The sequence below is a fragment of the Xyrauchen texanus genome, chromosome 45, assembly GCF_025860055.1.
Source record: "Xyrauchen texanus isolate HMW12.3.18 chromosome 45, RBS_HiC_50CHRs, whole genome shotgun sequence".
In the NCBI taxonomy this organism is placed as follows: domain Eukaryota; kingdom Metazoa; phylum Chordata; class Actinopteri; order Cypriniformes; family Catostomidae; genus Xyrauchen; species Xyrauchen texanus.
In genome coordinates this window covers 14868128-14884016 of record NC_068320.1, presented here as the reverse complement: position 1 = coordinate 14884016, position 15889 = coordinate 14868128, and the positions used below count along the sequence as shown (strand labels likewise).

The following is a 15889-nucleotide window of genomic DNA, read 5'->3' as shown; positions in this document are numbered from 1 at the left end:
GGAGCCTTGAAAGACTCGGGAGGAGAAGCCCTGAGAGGCTTGAGAGGCGGAGCTCTGGGAGGCTCGAGGGGTAGAGCTCTGGGAGGCTCGAGAGACTTGAAAGGCAGAACCCTGGGGGGCTTGGGAGGTAGAGCTCTGGGAGGCTCGAGAGGAGGAGCCTTAGGAGACTCGAGAGGAAGAGCCCTGGGAGGCTTGAGAGGAGCCCTGGGAGGCTTGGGAGGAGGAGCCTTGGGAGACTCGAGAGGCGGAGGCCGCGAGGGCTCTGAGGGGTGAGCAGAGGCTGGCAGAGCCGTGGAAGACTCTGGGGGCGGAGCAGAACCCGGCAGAGCCGTGGAAGACTCTGGGGGCGGAGCAGAACCCGGCAGAGCCGTGGAAGACTCTGGGGGCGGAGCAGAACCCGGCAGAGCAGTGGAAGACTCTGGGGGCGGAGCAGAACCCGGCAGAGCCGTGGAAGACCCTGGGGGCGGAGCAGAACCCGGCAGAGCCGTGGAAGACTCTGGGGGCAGAGCAGAACCCGGCAGAGCCGTGGAAGACTCTGAGGGCGGAGCATAACCCGGCAGAGCCGTGGAAGACTCTGAGGGCGGAGCAGAGGTCGGTAGAGCTGTGGAAGACTCTGAGGGAACCTCTGCGGTCTTGAGCACAAGACGAGACTGGGGAGAAGGGGCCCTCTTCCTTCTCTTGCGTCCTCGGCCAACAGGGGACGTGGCCATGGGGACGGTCGAGGCTACAGGCGCTGGCTCGCCGACCGTGGCGGGTATGGGCGCTGGCTCGTTGCCCGTGGCGGGCATGGGCGCTGGCTCGTTGGCCGTGGTGGGCATGGGCGCTGGCTCGTTGGCCGTGGCGGGCATGGGCGCTGGCTCGTTGGCCATGGCGGGCATGGGCGCTGACTCTCTGGCCGTGGCAGGCATGGGCGTTGACTCGCTGGCCATGCCAGGCTTCGAGACTGGGGCCATGACAGGCTTCGGGACTGGGGCCGTGACAGGCCTCGGGACTGGGGCCGTGACAGGCCTCGGGGCTGGGGCCGTGTCAGGCTTCGGGGCTAGGGCCGTGTCAGGCTTCGGGGCTAGGGCCGTGTCAGGCCTCAGGACTGGGGCCGTGACAGGCTTCGGGACTAGGGCCGTGACAGGCTTCGGGACTGGGGCCGTGACAGGCTTCGGGACTGGGGCCTTGATAGGCCTCGGGACTGGGGCCGTGTCAGGCTTCGGGGCTAGGGCCGTGTCAGGCTTCGGGGCTAGGGCCGTGTCAGGCTTCGGGACGAGGGCCGTGACAGGCTTCGGGACGAGGGCCGTGGTAGGTTTCAAGACGGGGGCCATGGTAGGCTTCAAGACGGGGGCCGTGGTAGGCTTCAAGACGGGGGCCATGGTATGGAACGCTGGTTCAGTTTCTGCCTCCCCCACAGTAAACGAGGAACCAGCGTACAGTAGGGCGAGGTCAATAAACTGAGCCAGGTTGAGAGAGCAGCGACCACCTGGCATGAATGATGAGGTTGGCTCATTCAGTCCACATTGAAAAATGTCTTTCAGAGCCACCTCATCAAAATTCACCTGGTACGCCAGGGCACAAAAATCCATAACAAAAACCTCCAAGGGTTGACTCCCCTGACGCAACCCCAAGAGTCGGGCCACTGGCTCCATAATGTCGAGGGCGGGGTTATGAGTTACACAACCGCTGCCTCACATAAAAACCCCTTGGTCAGCGTCCGAAGAGCCAAAAAACCTCTCCGGGGGTGGAGAGTTCACGGCGCTCAAATATGCATGGGAAGCATAAACGGGCTCAGGGGCAGACACAGGTGACGCAGGGTGACAAAAATCAAAAATCGCACGTACATGCTGGCCCTGGGCTGTGAGCGCGCGATCATGACTCCCACCGGTAGATCCTGGGGCAGAGTGCGCTGAAAACCTGCGCTCTAGTAAGCTGCGCGAATTCTCCGCGTGATGCATTGTGACTGTCTTCGGTGAGGTTGGTTATTCTGTGGCGAACACAAGTTGAGACAGTCACAATGTCGGGGAAAAACTGCTTTATTAAATAAAAGCAGGCAACAGTACAAAACAAGGGCAAATCCAGCGAAGAATGGTCAGGGTGAGCGTTAGGTCAAAAGCCGGGGAATCAAGATATAAACAAGGGGGCAATCCGGGAGAGAGTAGTCAAAGGGAGCGTGAGGTCGAAGCCGGGGAATAAATATACTAACAAGACAAGCGAGAGGAAATGACAGGGGAACAAGGGGGGCTGGCAAGCTAAGGGGTAAACCAGAGGAGTACAAAACTAGACAAGACTAGCGGGGGGCGAAGATGCGGGGTAAACTAGAACAATAACAATGGATGTGCTGTGGTATTTATAGGGGAAGGTGCAGGTGTAAACAATGAAAGGTGATGAGACGAGTGTAGGTGAAACGAATAAAGGGGTGATAGAGACGAGTGCAGGTGGTCATAATGTTCTGGCCATTGGAAGCGGGCACGTGAGCCCGAGGAGGTAGACCTGCTACGAGCATGAGAGCTCGTAGGAGCAAAACGAGCGTGGAAGCTCGAGGGAGCAAAACGAGCGTGCGAGCTCGAGGGGGCGGAACGAGCGTGGAAGCTCGAGGGAGCGGAACGAGCGTGGAAGCTCGAGGGGGCGGAGCGAGGGAGCGGGGTTCGTGACATTAATGATTCTGCTTGCTTTAAGATTCCTTTAATGATTAATTTGGGTGAGCATCAATCACTGTAAATTGAACCAAATATCATGAAAATCATTATATATACTGTATATTAGGTTTGGGTTTGATGCCTTTTTCACGCATCGATAATTGGAAGATTTTCCTGATTTATGCTCGTTGCATGATAGACTTTGTCTTTTCAACCATGTTTCTCAACACAACTTTTTGTAAACCCTTAAAGAGGGTTTCACACCGGACACATCTGCCAGACAACATGGCATGTTCTAAAATTCTAAGCAATTATTTGCTACGAAAGTATGCAAACACTGCCAACGCTCAGGGCCACGATGTGATTTCAAAGACAAAGATTAATTACTTTAGCCATCACTGGCTGACATATTGTGCATATGCATCTTTCATATAGCCTACACAATGTATTTTCAGTTACAAGTATATCTTTTTGTGGTTTGACGGTTTGAATGAAACATATTCAATGTTACATACATAGAAATTGCATAATATACGTCACCATTTCTAATCGTTCAGTTTTCAGTTTCACCAGTTTCATACACTAACCTGCAAACTCATCAAAGTCACTTTGTTCATTCTTGAAGAAGTACAAAAACCTTTGTTACTTTGGACTGCCATCTGCTGCGCTGCATAAGCACGTCCTCTGTGTTGTGATACCTGTGCCATTCCTAACCGCGACTGGCTAAAAATCTTGAATAAATTCTTTTGATCAAATCAGTTGTCAATAATTGTTTTGCCATATCCCTTATGTTTACAGCATCTTTGACGGACTCTGAGCTGATTGAAACAGTTCGGGATGTAAAAGTGGTCGACATCGGTGCCAGCTCATTCAAACTAGCCTGGAGGAAAATGCCAGGCGTCACTGGGTACAAGATCACCTGGAGCCCCTTCCAAGGTGGGCACTGATTGTCCTCAAACATTACAATCTGTCCAATTTATCCATCCATCTGCTTTATTGCACTATTGTGTGTTTTTATTCTCTCAGGTGGTGAAAAGAAGAGTGAGGTTGTATCTTCTTCTACCACATCCTTCACCATCACTGATCTGCCTGCCAGCTCCGCCTACAAGATCCAGGTGTCTGCTGTGGTCATGAGCAAAGAGGGAAGCCCAGTCATGGTGACCGCCCGTACCTGTGAGTCTATGACCCGTACCTGATACATCTTTAATATTTCAACAACATACTACCATGGCCACAGTGTTTTCATGTAAACACATGTTTCAAACCTTTGATAAAAAATGTCATAAGATCAAAAAAGCTGTATGTAGAAGAATAAAGACCATTATGGGTTTCAAAGTACGGTACTTGATTTGAAGAATGTTGCTGTTGTTTACAGTGGATCTGCCTAAAGTGACTGGATTTAGTGCTCTAAACATCACAGACAGCAGCTGTGTAATGAACTGGACCAGTGTGAGTGGAGCCTCTGGATATCTGCTGTCCTGGAGACACATATCAGGTCAGAAAGAAACACATTTACTGAAAGTGCAGAATTAAAACAGATACGTGTAACCTAATATAGACAGTCAACTTGACTCTGACATTTTAAATAATATTTTTGACTTGAATACAACCAGTTAATGTAGATATTTCAACATGAAGCTCATAATATAGTTTAACATTTTGACTTTAAGCAATATTTAGCTACAGAAATCTATATTTTCTCATCTCAACCCAGGGTTGCACCCACTCCTGGGCTCAAATACTACAGATGATTAAGTCAAGATGGCTAAACTAAGGTTCCTGTCATTCATTTATTAATGCGTATCTTTTTATGGCAGCGCATAGTAAATTCCAGATAAGCTCTTGTAATATGTCTTACTCTCACAAAAGCCTTTTGGTCTGATGCATGAGACAAGAAATAATAGAATTGACAGTGTAGATAATGTCAAGAAAAGATCTGTGAATCATTCCTGTTGTTATGATATCATCAGCCGAGCCTTTCCTCTAATGAGGGTGTCCTTTGCTTGAACATGAAGGTTATGAGCTTTTTTAAGATCTAAGATTTTCTATTCTGTAGCCTATGACACATTTATACCTGTGACCCAGAGGATGCTAACCATTATCAGAAGCCACTGTGTCCTCAAATTGATTTAAACTGATATAAATGGGGTTTATGGCGCATCTCAAGTAGAATGTATTAAACATTTAAATAAATGTTTTGCAGAAAATAGACTTTTCTGTAAAAAGACTTTTTAAAGTTTTCTGTACATATTTTGTCACCTTTATCTGTCACAAAAAAGTTGACATTATTCTGACATGCACTATAAAAAGTCCAAATGTGCCATTGTTACCTTAAGGAGCTACTTCTACCTGATCTGCAGCCGTTTGCAAGAAACTAGTTGAAACTGAATAGTTCACCCAAAAATGTTTAACTTTCTTCTGCAGTACACAAATTACGATTTTTAGGAAACATTTTCAGCTCTGTAGATCGTCACAATTCAAATGAATGATGACCATAATTTTGAAGGCCCAAAGAGCAAATAAACACAGCATAAAAGTAATCCAAATGAAACAGATCAATATTTAAGTATAATTTTTACATAAAATGTCCACTTTCACATTCCTCTTCTTTTGTTTTTGGTAATTTGCATGCTTTGTGCATATCACCACCTACTGGGCAAGGAGGATAATTATAGTAAAAAGGACTTAAATATTGATCTGTTTCTCACCCACACTAATCATATCGCTTCTGAAGATATAGATTTAAACACTGGAGTCTTATGGATTACTTTTATGCTGCCTTTGATTGCGTTTTGTACCTTCAAATTTCTGATCACAATTCTTACAGAGCTGAGATATTCTTCTTAAAATCTTAATTTGTGTTCTGCAGAAGATAGAAAGTCATACACCTCTGGCATGGCATGAGGGTGAGTAAATGATGAGATAATTTTCCTTTTTGGGTAAACTAAACATTTAAGTTAAGAAAACCGTTGGTGACAATACACTTCCAATCAGAACTAAGGGTTTTCATAACTTCAGGGGTTTTTGCAACCGGGTTGACCCTTAAAACTACTTTCATTGGTGTAACCTTATGTAGTCAGGTTGATTCTGTCATATTAATAAAATAATTTAATTGAATAATTCCAGTTAATTGAGATTTTACCATACATAGCACTTTTTTAGGTTACCTGATAAAATATTTTTAAGTGTTTAACACTGGTGATGCAGAGTATTTGTGTACTTTTTGTGACCTAATTCTTATTTCTCTTTCAATGTTCTCTGTAGAAGTTGAGATCTCCACTGAGCTGCTGAGCTCGGCTTTCACTTCCTACAAGATCCGAGATCTCCAGTATGGGAGAACCTACATCTTTTCCATCAGACCTCTTTATGGGGAAGTGGAGGGCCCTCTCACAACAATCACTAAAAGAATCTGTAAGACCTCATGTCTACTAATATCATTAACAATACATTGGGGTCAAAACAGCTATTAATGAAGATAATTATATTTTAAATTTTTCTAAATAAATACCAAAAAAGATATATTACAAATTGTATTCTAAGGACCTCAATTTAAGTGATAGATGAACTGAAAAATTAACATGAATATGAGATTTCTTTGTATTTGGTATATCCCCCTTTTGCTTTGATGACAGCATGCACTTAAGCTTGCATAAACTCCAAATGTTTGTGCTTAGAGGGATAGCAAATGAGGGTGAGTAAATGATGAGAGAATTTTCATTTTTGGGTGAACTATCCCTTTAACCTGTTTTTCCAGCATGATTTGAGGAATGTTCTGTAGAGCATCTTGTGTGCTTCAATGGACCTTGTGCAAATGAGTTAACATGTTCAATGTGACAAAATTGCGACCCAGAAATAGTGCAGAATTTTGAAAATGTTCTTCTTTATTTTATGTCAGAACTTTTTATTCTTTAAAATATTTCTGATTTTTTTTCCCCCAATAATGCATTTTTTTTATTTTTTTTCACATTTTTCAATACTTTGTTTTTTTATGTAAACTATGTTCTGTCTGAGTATACAAGGAACTGCTTGTTTATGTGCTGTTTTAGCTTCATTTGAATAAGAAAAGTTTCAAACTCAATTTGCAGTTTCTAAAAGCTGTGATTGTCTTACAGTGGGTGCTCCTCATCTCATTCCTGTTCTGAGTGCCACACCTGCCCCTGTCTCAGCTAATACCAAAAGCAATGATCTCCACCTCCACACCACAACCAGAAACACCTCCACTCCAGTGCTCAAAGCACCCAGCACACCCACCAGCACTCAGAGACCTGCAGTGAGGCCTCAGATCACAATTGGCCAAATGGCCGCAGCACTGACCAGAATTACCACAGCAAATGACCAAACCACCCTGTCCATAGAGACCCCCCCACCTGGACCAGGTCAGGAGAAATTGGTTATATATATCTACCTAAATTTGGTTTTATCTAAATGTATATTTTTTTACTTATCAAGATTTTCAAATTATATTTAAAAGTGCTTCATTTTAAGCATATTTGCTAATGTTATATTTAAAGAGGTGATGTAATATTATATTATTATATTATATATATATATATATATATATATATATATATATATATATATATACTTTATATTTTTTATTGTATTTTTATTTTTATTTATTTTTTTATTTTAATTCCAGTGCAGTTGCAATGTCATAATTTAGGTTTTCATATTCATACATTTCACTGAATCTCCAGAGGATAAAATTGCATTATAAATTATTCAACACTAATCTGCATTGTAAATGTATCTGTATGAATGAATGGTTTGTATCTGTCTGTTAGTGTGTGGCAGGGTGAAGGCAGACATTGTTTTTCTGGTTGATGAATCCTGGAGCATTGGTACTAATAACTTTGGTAAGCTAAAGGACTTCCTCTTCAGAATTGTCACCTATTTCCCCACAGTAGGATCTAAAGGAACGCAGGTAAGTAATGCTAATGCAACTATAATCTTTACACCTCATTCAGAGTCATTATGTGTCTTAGTAACTCGTAGTCTTATAATGAGTATAAATTGTGTGCTTTGATCAAACATCAAGGCACCACACATCTAATGCTGTAGATGTGGGCTACACCATGTAATTAACTTGTCTTTGCTTTTTTTTAGATAGCAGTGGTTCACTATAGTGATCAGCCCAGGATCGAGTTCAACTTTAACACTCACAAAGACCGGAATTCAGTTCTGAGAGCACTCAGAGAAGTCCACTATGGAGGGGGGAACACAAAAACGGGTGAACATGCAAACAAAAAAACATTTTAAGATCCAGACTGGTTACAGAAGTCAGATAATTGTTTGTGAATATGCGTGTTTGTGTGTTTACATGTGTAGGTCGTGGGATCAGCTATGTCCTCAGGGAGCTGTTTCAGGAATCTCTGGGTATGAGACAAGAAGTTCCTCACGTCTTAGTGCTGCTTACAGATGGAAGAGCACAGGATGATGTAGAGCCGCCCTCGAGAATTGCACATGCTCTTGGTTAGTCAAATCAACTGCAATGTAGAAAAAGGCGATAAACAAATCTACAGATAATAAGACTTGTTTTCAGAAAATGTGTCTTGAATTACATTTATTTTTGGTACCCCACTGGCAAAAAGCTTTTTTCTTGTTTTCCTGCATAAACCTACCTCACAAAATTTGCCAATGAATACTGATAAGGAAATTTTTTTGTTGCAGTGTAGAGACCAACTCTGTATAAGGGCAAGCAAATAATGAATTTGGGTTCTGGTAAACTTCTAGGTGTCAGTGTGCTGGCCATTGGAATCGCTCACGCTGATATTGATGAACTGAGGAAGATCGCGTCCCCCACCACATACAAGAACATCTTCTTCGCCAGTGACTTTGACGATCTGCCGTCCATCGAGAGAGAGTTTATCAGAAGCATCTGTAGCGAGGCCTTACAATCAGAGTTCAAACGAGACTATGAGGTTGGCCATGTACATCACAGTGGAATTATGGATAATATTGATCACAGAACAGGCTAGGGACCTGATCAATTTTTCTGCATGTTTGTCCTAGTCTGCTGAACTGGACACACTTACGAGTGACCCAGAGGCTCTCTCTAAACCAGAAGGGCCCTGTCTGCTTAGCTGCAAGGTAAAAGCTTCCTCACTGTACTCTTCATTATCAACTCCAAGCTTGTAGCTTTCAAACAATGTCTAATATGAAACCTCATTCCTAATCTGTTGTTGTTCACAGGGTCAGAAGGGGGAGAAGGTAAGTGACCACTGTATTATTATGATAGCATTAGCATTATGACCTCAAAATGCTGATGATATACAGTGGCCCCAAAAAGTATTTTTACACTTAAAATAATATAAAGATTCTGTCATAATTTACTCACCCATGTTGTACCAAACCCTTGCGACTTTGCTTCGTATGCAGAACACAAAATTACACATTTTAAAGAATATTCTAGTCCATCTTTTCAATACAATTGCAGTTGTTAGGCATCCACTTTAAATGGTTAGTTCACCCAAAAATGAAAATTCTCTCATCATTTACGCACCCTCATGCCATTCCAGATGTGTATGACTTTCTTTCTTCTGCTGAACACAAAGTCAGATACATCTGGGATGGCATGAGGGTGCGTAAATGATGAGAGAATTTAAGTTTTTGGGTGAACTATCCCTTTAAACCTTAAAAAAGGTATCAAAACTTATCATAAAATAGTAAATGCAAATTATGCATCAAATTCCAAATCATCTGAAGGTATACAATAGGTTATAGGTCATTGCACTAGATAACAAAATATTAAACCAAGTGGCATTTAGTGATAGTAATTGCAAATTTTATTTTATGTGAAATCTGTTGTTACCCTCTAGGATACATACTTCATACATCCACTAAAAATGTCTAGTCTCACATTAATTTAGGTGTCTTTAACTACTACGTTCTAACATTAAAATGCATACAATACAATTTATTTATTGTGTAACATAGGTTTAGGGTTAGGGGATTTGATTAGGGTTAAGTTTTAGGGTTGGGGTAGGGATAGGTTTAGGATTAGGGGTTTGGTAAACAGTGTAAATACAGATGTAATTAAATGCATGTACTTTAAATGCAATGCAACAACACAAATGTACTTATTAAGTACATTGTATCAAATGCTTGAATACATAGTAAAGACACCTTATATAAAGTGGGACCAAATTTCCTTAAGAGTCAGCTGGTTAAAAGTAACTTTAACTCTATAACGCAGTGTGTATCAAATATGATACACAATGTTTGTTGCCTGATTCACTCTCTGTTCAAGCTAACAAGCCAAACAACCAATGGTATGTTAGTTTTACATGTTTATGGCACCATCTAGTTATTTGTGGAAAAAAGTGGTTTCAATGTTTATATCAATCTATTTAACATGGGGGCGGACTTGCGCTAAAAGGACTCTTATGTTAGGATAAATGGCAGCTTAATTTAATAAAGTAAAAGTGACACTAATGATGATATTGTCAATAGAGCTGTCATAATTAATGCATTAATGTATGCGATTAATTAAAAAAAGTTTAACGCCTGAATTTTTTCTTAGTTGTGAATAGCACATTAACCGTTAATATGGCATAAACACTTGTGTGAAGGGAGGAACCTTTGTAATTTTCTGCCCAGAGTCATTAAACTGACGCACACTTCACAAACAGACACAGTGTCTGAAACCTTCTACCAAGATGAGCCTACACGCTTAGCATAAAGTGGTCTCAGTGGTCTCATTGACATTCTATGGGCAGTACTGTATTAATATGCTCCTAAAATAGAGATTGTTTATAAAAGAATATCTTACAGTGATAAAATAGAGAAAGGAGCTCTTAGCCCAGACGGGACTTGTAAGGTGCATTTTAATTACCATAGAAGCAAGTCAAGTCTTAACTATCACCAAAACGCAGAATGAGACATTTCATGGTGAGTTCAAAGATTGACACTGACGTTGACACTCTGGCACGAATCATGAATGCGGCTTCACGATTGCTGTAACAAAGCAGACATCCACAGACTACCGGCAGAGTAATATTGTGGAGGATGAGTGCTTAAGAGATTTAATGCGCATTGCAATGAATATGCAACCTATGTGGAAACTAGTTCTTTCAATTAGTTCTTTCAATCAGTTCTTTCAACCTCCCACTTAGACTTTGGGAAACGTTTAATGATACTCAAATTGGTGCTATTTTAGTGCATTTCTTAAGATGGAAATAAATGCATTTTGACTGTAAACTAACTATTTATAGTGTCAAAATCAATTCAAAATCGATTAACTATAAAAAAAAACTGATTAATCGCATTTTTCTTTTTAATTATCGACTGACAGCACTAATTGTTACTGATATTTTAAAATTAGTATTTGCTGAATATAAGCAACTTGTGCTTTGTTAAAAATGTTTATATTATTTTATTGAAAATCCTCTTTGAAATTCATGTATCAAATATGATACAATAGGCTTTTGAGGTATATCTCTCAATCACCATTACACTACATTCATGCCCACAAAAAAATAAAAAAAAAAATAAAATAAAAACACAGAGCTTTGAAAATTCTGATGTATACATTTTATAAGATATATTTAAAGTGTGAACTAATATTTATGTAATATTTTTCATATATGCAGCCTGTCTCTGTCTATCATAAAAGTCTTATTATTTTACATTACAAGCTATTGTGATGTCATCTTACCATAAGTTCCTTAGACCCAGCAAAAAAAGGTTTTACAATTTCCCATTTTAAAAGTCAATATAGTGTTTAGTGCATAAAATACATACGCTAAAAATTGTTTATTGAAAAATAATATTTTATTCTTATTGTATTTGATGTGCTGAATTGAACTGTGATACATTTCAATCCATATTTATAGACCAAGGAGAGGAAGTTGTCATGTCCAAACTCTCAAAAATTTAGCATCACTGAAAAGCCAAGGGTGTCCTCTGATAATACCCCAAGATTTACCACTGTAGAAAGTATGGGCTAAGAAAAGCTTAAATAACAAATATCCTACAAAAAAATGAATTGCTGGGCCTCAGGAGGTTAATGACTTTTATAGACTAATGTATCAAATATGATACATAAAAAAAAACCACCCTTACATCTTCTATAGCCTTTTGTCCTATGTAGGGTCATGGGTAGTGCTGGAGCCTATCCCATCTGTCTTGTGCCAAAGGCAGGGAAACACCTTGGACAGGTGGCCAGTCCATCACAGGGCTAACACACACACATACATACACATTCACACTCTCACTCACACCTACGGGCAGTTTAGAGTCTCAAATTCAATTAACGTATGTTTTTTTGGACTGTGGGGGAAACCAGAGCACCCGGAAAGGCCCTTGGAAAGGAAACATGTGCAATTATTATTATTATTATTTTATGATTTCTTTTTATAGTTTGGCTATGGTACTAAAAACAGTTTACTGTCAAAAAATTTGTCAGGCTTTACAGGTTTAAAAATGGCTCTGAAAAGTTAATTCTGAGAAAATGTCTAGTATTATTTGTATTATGTTTTGTGTTTTGTTTTGTGTTTTGATGCCTCTTGCCACCATTTACTCTATACAACAAAATACATGCACTTTTAAATGTAGCTTGAGTGTATGAAATAACTTTTGTTCCACTACAATTATAAGGGTTGATATGATAATAACTAAAGCCTTTCTCTAACACAGGGCGATGGATTTGGTCATGGCGGCCTGGTATGTTAAACAGCACAAACAGCTGTTTCTTTCTTTCTTTCCTTCTTCGTTCTACCTGATCTCATTGACTCACAGCACAATACAGTTTGAACTCTGATAGCCATGTCTCTTTTTTGCTAAGGTTTAGTATTATTATTACTCATGCTAATGACTAGGGATATGAACATCCCCCAAACCCGTATTGCGTATATTCTACTGACATGAATGATACCTTACATTGTGTATCTTATTGAGGACAGCTGTGTTATTAAGCAGTTAATAAGCAAGCAGATGTACTATTTTGCCTGTTAGAATATAATAATTTCTTCAGAAAATGTAAAACATGTGCATCATTGCTCAAAATCAAAAGTATTTTTGTGAATGTATTTGTTTTAATACGTTTCTGTTGTCATAGCGACTAAAGCAAGGCCCAGGAAATTATGACTCATTCTCTCTAAAGGTCAAAGGGGACAAAGGTGAGAGGGTAAGTGCATCTAATATCTGAAGCACATAAATATATAAACAAAAACCTTTCTTTTAGTAATTACATGTTCATTTTTATGTTAATTACTGCAGTGTTTATATTTTATATTTATATTTTGACTGGATTGTTTTCGTGATTAGTTTGTTGTTAGAATTAAATTGAATTATTAATATCTCAGATCTGTCTCCATGGAGGCTGCTATTCATACTTTTCTTTTTTCTTTTGTGTTATCTCTTTGCGACGGAAACACATGAATGTGCTTGTCATATCAAAGCGACTCTCTTGAATAACAAATGAAATATGACAGGCCTTGCTGCCAAGATCAGGCATTGTTGTAGATGCTTCCTTGTTTTATTCTTGTGATATGTATCAGTGTGAATGCATGGCACCCACACATATTGGTCTATATTTGATCTCAAAGTTAAATGAGAACTGAAGATTTTCTGATGTTACATTTGAGAAACATCAAATGATTTCTGTGCCCTTATGTGCACTACATTCAATTGTACTGAGTCAAATTTGTTTTTTAAATTGTATTATTCCCACTGCGCATCCAATTATCAGGGTCTTCCCGGAACAGATGGCATCCCGGGATTACCAGGACGACCGGGTAGAACTGGACCCCCTGGTTCTCCTGGACTGAGGGTAAAAGATCAATCAAAATTTAGGCATCAAAGTTGTACAGTAGAGTATAGAACAAATAGCTTATTGAAAAGATTATTGGGCTCTCAGAATAGATTTAATTGGACATAAACAATCTTTTATCTTGATTCAGGGGTCACCTGGAACTTCTGGCGATATGGTAAGTGTGTCTTTAACATCACACTATATAAAAACAATCTGTAGGTGGTGATATTTAAAACGGTATAGTGCAGTACATTCAGGAAATGGCAATCACTCGTTTAAACAGTGTACTGAGTGTCTTAGCCCTGTTCTCTATATTAGTGGAAGAATGGGGAAAGCTGTAATTATGCTTGAGTGATTCACAGAGGGAGTGATGAGGAATGATTACGGGTTCACAATCTTTTATTACATCTCACGTTTTAAACCAACACATTGCTGCTTCACTATGCCAAGATTGTTTGATTGACTTTTCTCTTCCAATTCTTCCTATTTCTTTCTCTCTGTCAACATTCGAAGGGACGTCCTGGTAATACTGGACCAAAAGGGCAGAGAGGAGAGAGAGTAAGTTCAATTATTCATATGTCTTTTTAAGCTTGTTGATACCTATTTGGCTTGCCAATAAAGGAGGAAATTCCTTTGCAAATCGATTTGGACTGCATCCAAATTAAAATCTCCTTTTTTTGTTTTCTCCCTATCCACTAAGCATATTATTTTATCAAGGAGTTAAGGAATCAAGTTAATTATCTACATATGCTGGTCTTTAGTGAGCTCAAGTTTCTGTTGCAAATTAAGTTTTGTTTTCCTGCAGGGAGAGCCAGGCTACGTAATGGGAGGCATGGAGGTTCTTCCAGGGCGTAAAGGGGAACCTGGATCCTCTGTAAGTGCTTCATACTGTATAAAGTTATGTTAAACCTTAAGTGTTTAGTTTCTGTAATATTTAACAGTTGTCTTAAAATGTAACACTGTCAAGCATTTCAATGTATTTTCCATTAATAAAAGGGCCCCTCAGGTGCTCCAGGTGTCCCAGGGGTATCAGGCCCTCCAGGATTGCCTGGTCAGCCTGGACCTCCGGGGTCTACTGGACTCTCTGTCAAGGTTAGTATGAAACATAATTATGCACAGATACAGTACCCTTTAAACTGTATAGCCAAGAGATTAAATAATGTAAACACATTAGAAATGTTTTTAAAAGGTTTTTATTTGTATATGGGCTGTAGCTTCATTGCATAGCTCACAGTTACAATACAAGGTCACTCTATACATTACAATGGTGTTATGTGTAATTACATAAGTAATAACATAAGTACTTTTTAATGTGTTGCTATTAATTAATTATAATTACATGTAATATGTCTGATATCCAACATATATAATGGCTATAGAGAGGTTTCAGCTTCTTTTTGCGATTGCACTTCCTTGTAGGGTCAGCCTGGAGAACATGGTCTTAAAGTAAGTTTTCTGCTGGGCAAGTAAAAATTTACTATAAAATGTACATGAAAAATATATGATACATGTTTTATTATAAAGCCTCTCACTTTCTTCAGGGTCCACGTGGGAAACAAGGTCCCAAAGGAGAAAAGGGGGAGCTGGGGAATAATGTAAGTACTTTCTGTACTACTTACATAAATACTCCCTTAACCGTTTAGAGCTCGCACAGAAATTTGTGCTTTGAAATTTGCTGACAAATCAAAAGTGTTCTGTGTTGATAATTTAATAATAGTTTTGCAATGTACATATTATTGTAATAGGTAAAAACATTAAGCTCATCAAAAAGCCATGTGTCATATGTCGTTGGAAAGCTCTCAAAAGGTAGAATACAACCAGCCTTTCTGTTTTACTCAGAACAAAATATAGCAAGTAATTGTTGAGTAATTGATAAATGTTGCTTATAAGCCACGTTTCGCTTAAACCCTCACGAAAAATAAACAGAACATAAAATATTACATACCATTGCTTTAAAGTGGGAATTCCTGTCAAAACGAGCACACACACAATGTAAATGAATGCATTGATCATTCGATAATCCATATGAAACAAAATGTACACACTGCACATAATGTTCTATTTGGCTAAAAACATGTTAGCTTTCCTGGATCATCATTAGAAATGATGTAGTATGTTGTCCAGCATCATGGAATGCTAAATCAATCATATTAGGATTCAGATTGTTTCAACAAGTGAAAGAAGTCATCCAAATATGGGCAGAGAGGATTGTTCATATGGCCACCAGGAGATGGGGCCAAGTATATGACGCAGACTCAATGATGGCTCAAATGGCACAGAATGGAACTGAATATGATCTTGTTACTCATGCCTGCATGATTTAGTGGGAGAGCATACCTTTAGTCATTGTAAAATCAGAAATAAAGTTTCATTTACTTTTTCATGATTTTCAGCTGCTATACAGTATACTCTCACCTAAAGGATTATTAGGAACACCTGTTCAGTTGCTCATTAATGCAATTATCTAATCAACCAATCACATGGCAGTTGCTTCAATGCATTTAGGGGTGTGGTC

General features: G+C 39.7%; 1 protein-coding gene across 1 annotated transcript in view; it reads left to right on the top strand.

Annotated features, from left to right (window-relative positions):
• col7a1l (collagen type VII alpha 1-like) overlaps nucleotides 1-15889 on the top strand; it is a 103453-nt gene that overhangs the window by 26962 nt on the left and 60602 nt on the right. Inside the window, exons 17-36 of the mRNA XM_052118746.1 lie at nucleotides 3420-3557; nucleotides 3648-3794; nucleotides 3997-4116; nucleotides 5886-6032; nucleotides 6734-6997; nucleotides 7406-7545; nucleotides 7728-7851; nucleotides 7950-8093; nucleotides 8355-8542; nucleotides 8634-8711; nucleotides 8814-8831; nucleotides 12258-12284; nucleotides 12679-12747; nucleotides 13312-13392; nucleotides 13523-13549; nucleotides 13888-13932; nucleotides 14180-14248; nucleotides 14371-14466; nucleotides 14794-14820; nucleotides 14916-14969. Of these exons, the coding sequence (XP_051974706.1) occupies nucleotides 3420-3557; nucleotides 3648-3794; nucleotides 3997-4116; nucleotides 5886-6032; nucleotides 6734-6997; nucleotides 7406-7545; nucleotides 7728-7851; nucleotides 7950-8093; nucleotides 8355-8542; nucleotides 8634-8711; nucleotides 8814-8831; nucleotides 12258-12284; nucleotides 12679-12747; nucleotides 13312-13392; nucleotides 13523-13549; nucleotides 13888-13932; nucleotides 14180-14248; nucleotides 14371-14466; nucleotides 14794-14820; nucleotides 14916-14969 (2003 nt within the window). The remainder of the gene's footprint in view (nucleotides 1-3419; nucleotides 3558-3647; nucleotides 3795-3996; nucleotides 4117-5885; nucleotides 6033-6733; nucleotides 6998-7405; nucleotides 7546-7727; nucleotides 7852-7949; nucleotides 8094-8354; nucleotides 8543-8633; nucleotides 8712-8813; nucleotides 8832-12257; nucleotides 12285-12678; nucleotides 12748-13311; nucleotides 13393-13522; nucleotides 13550-13887; nucleotides 13933-14179; nucleotides 14249-14370; nucleotides 14467-14793; nucleotides 14821-14915; nucleotides 14970-15889) is intronic.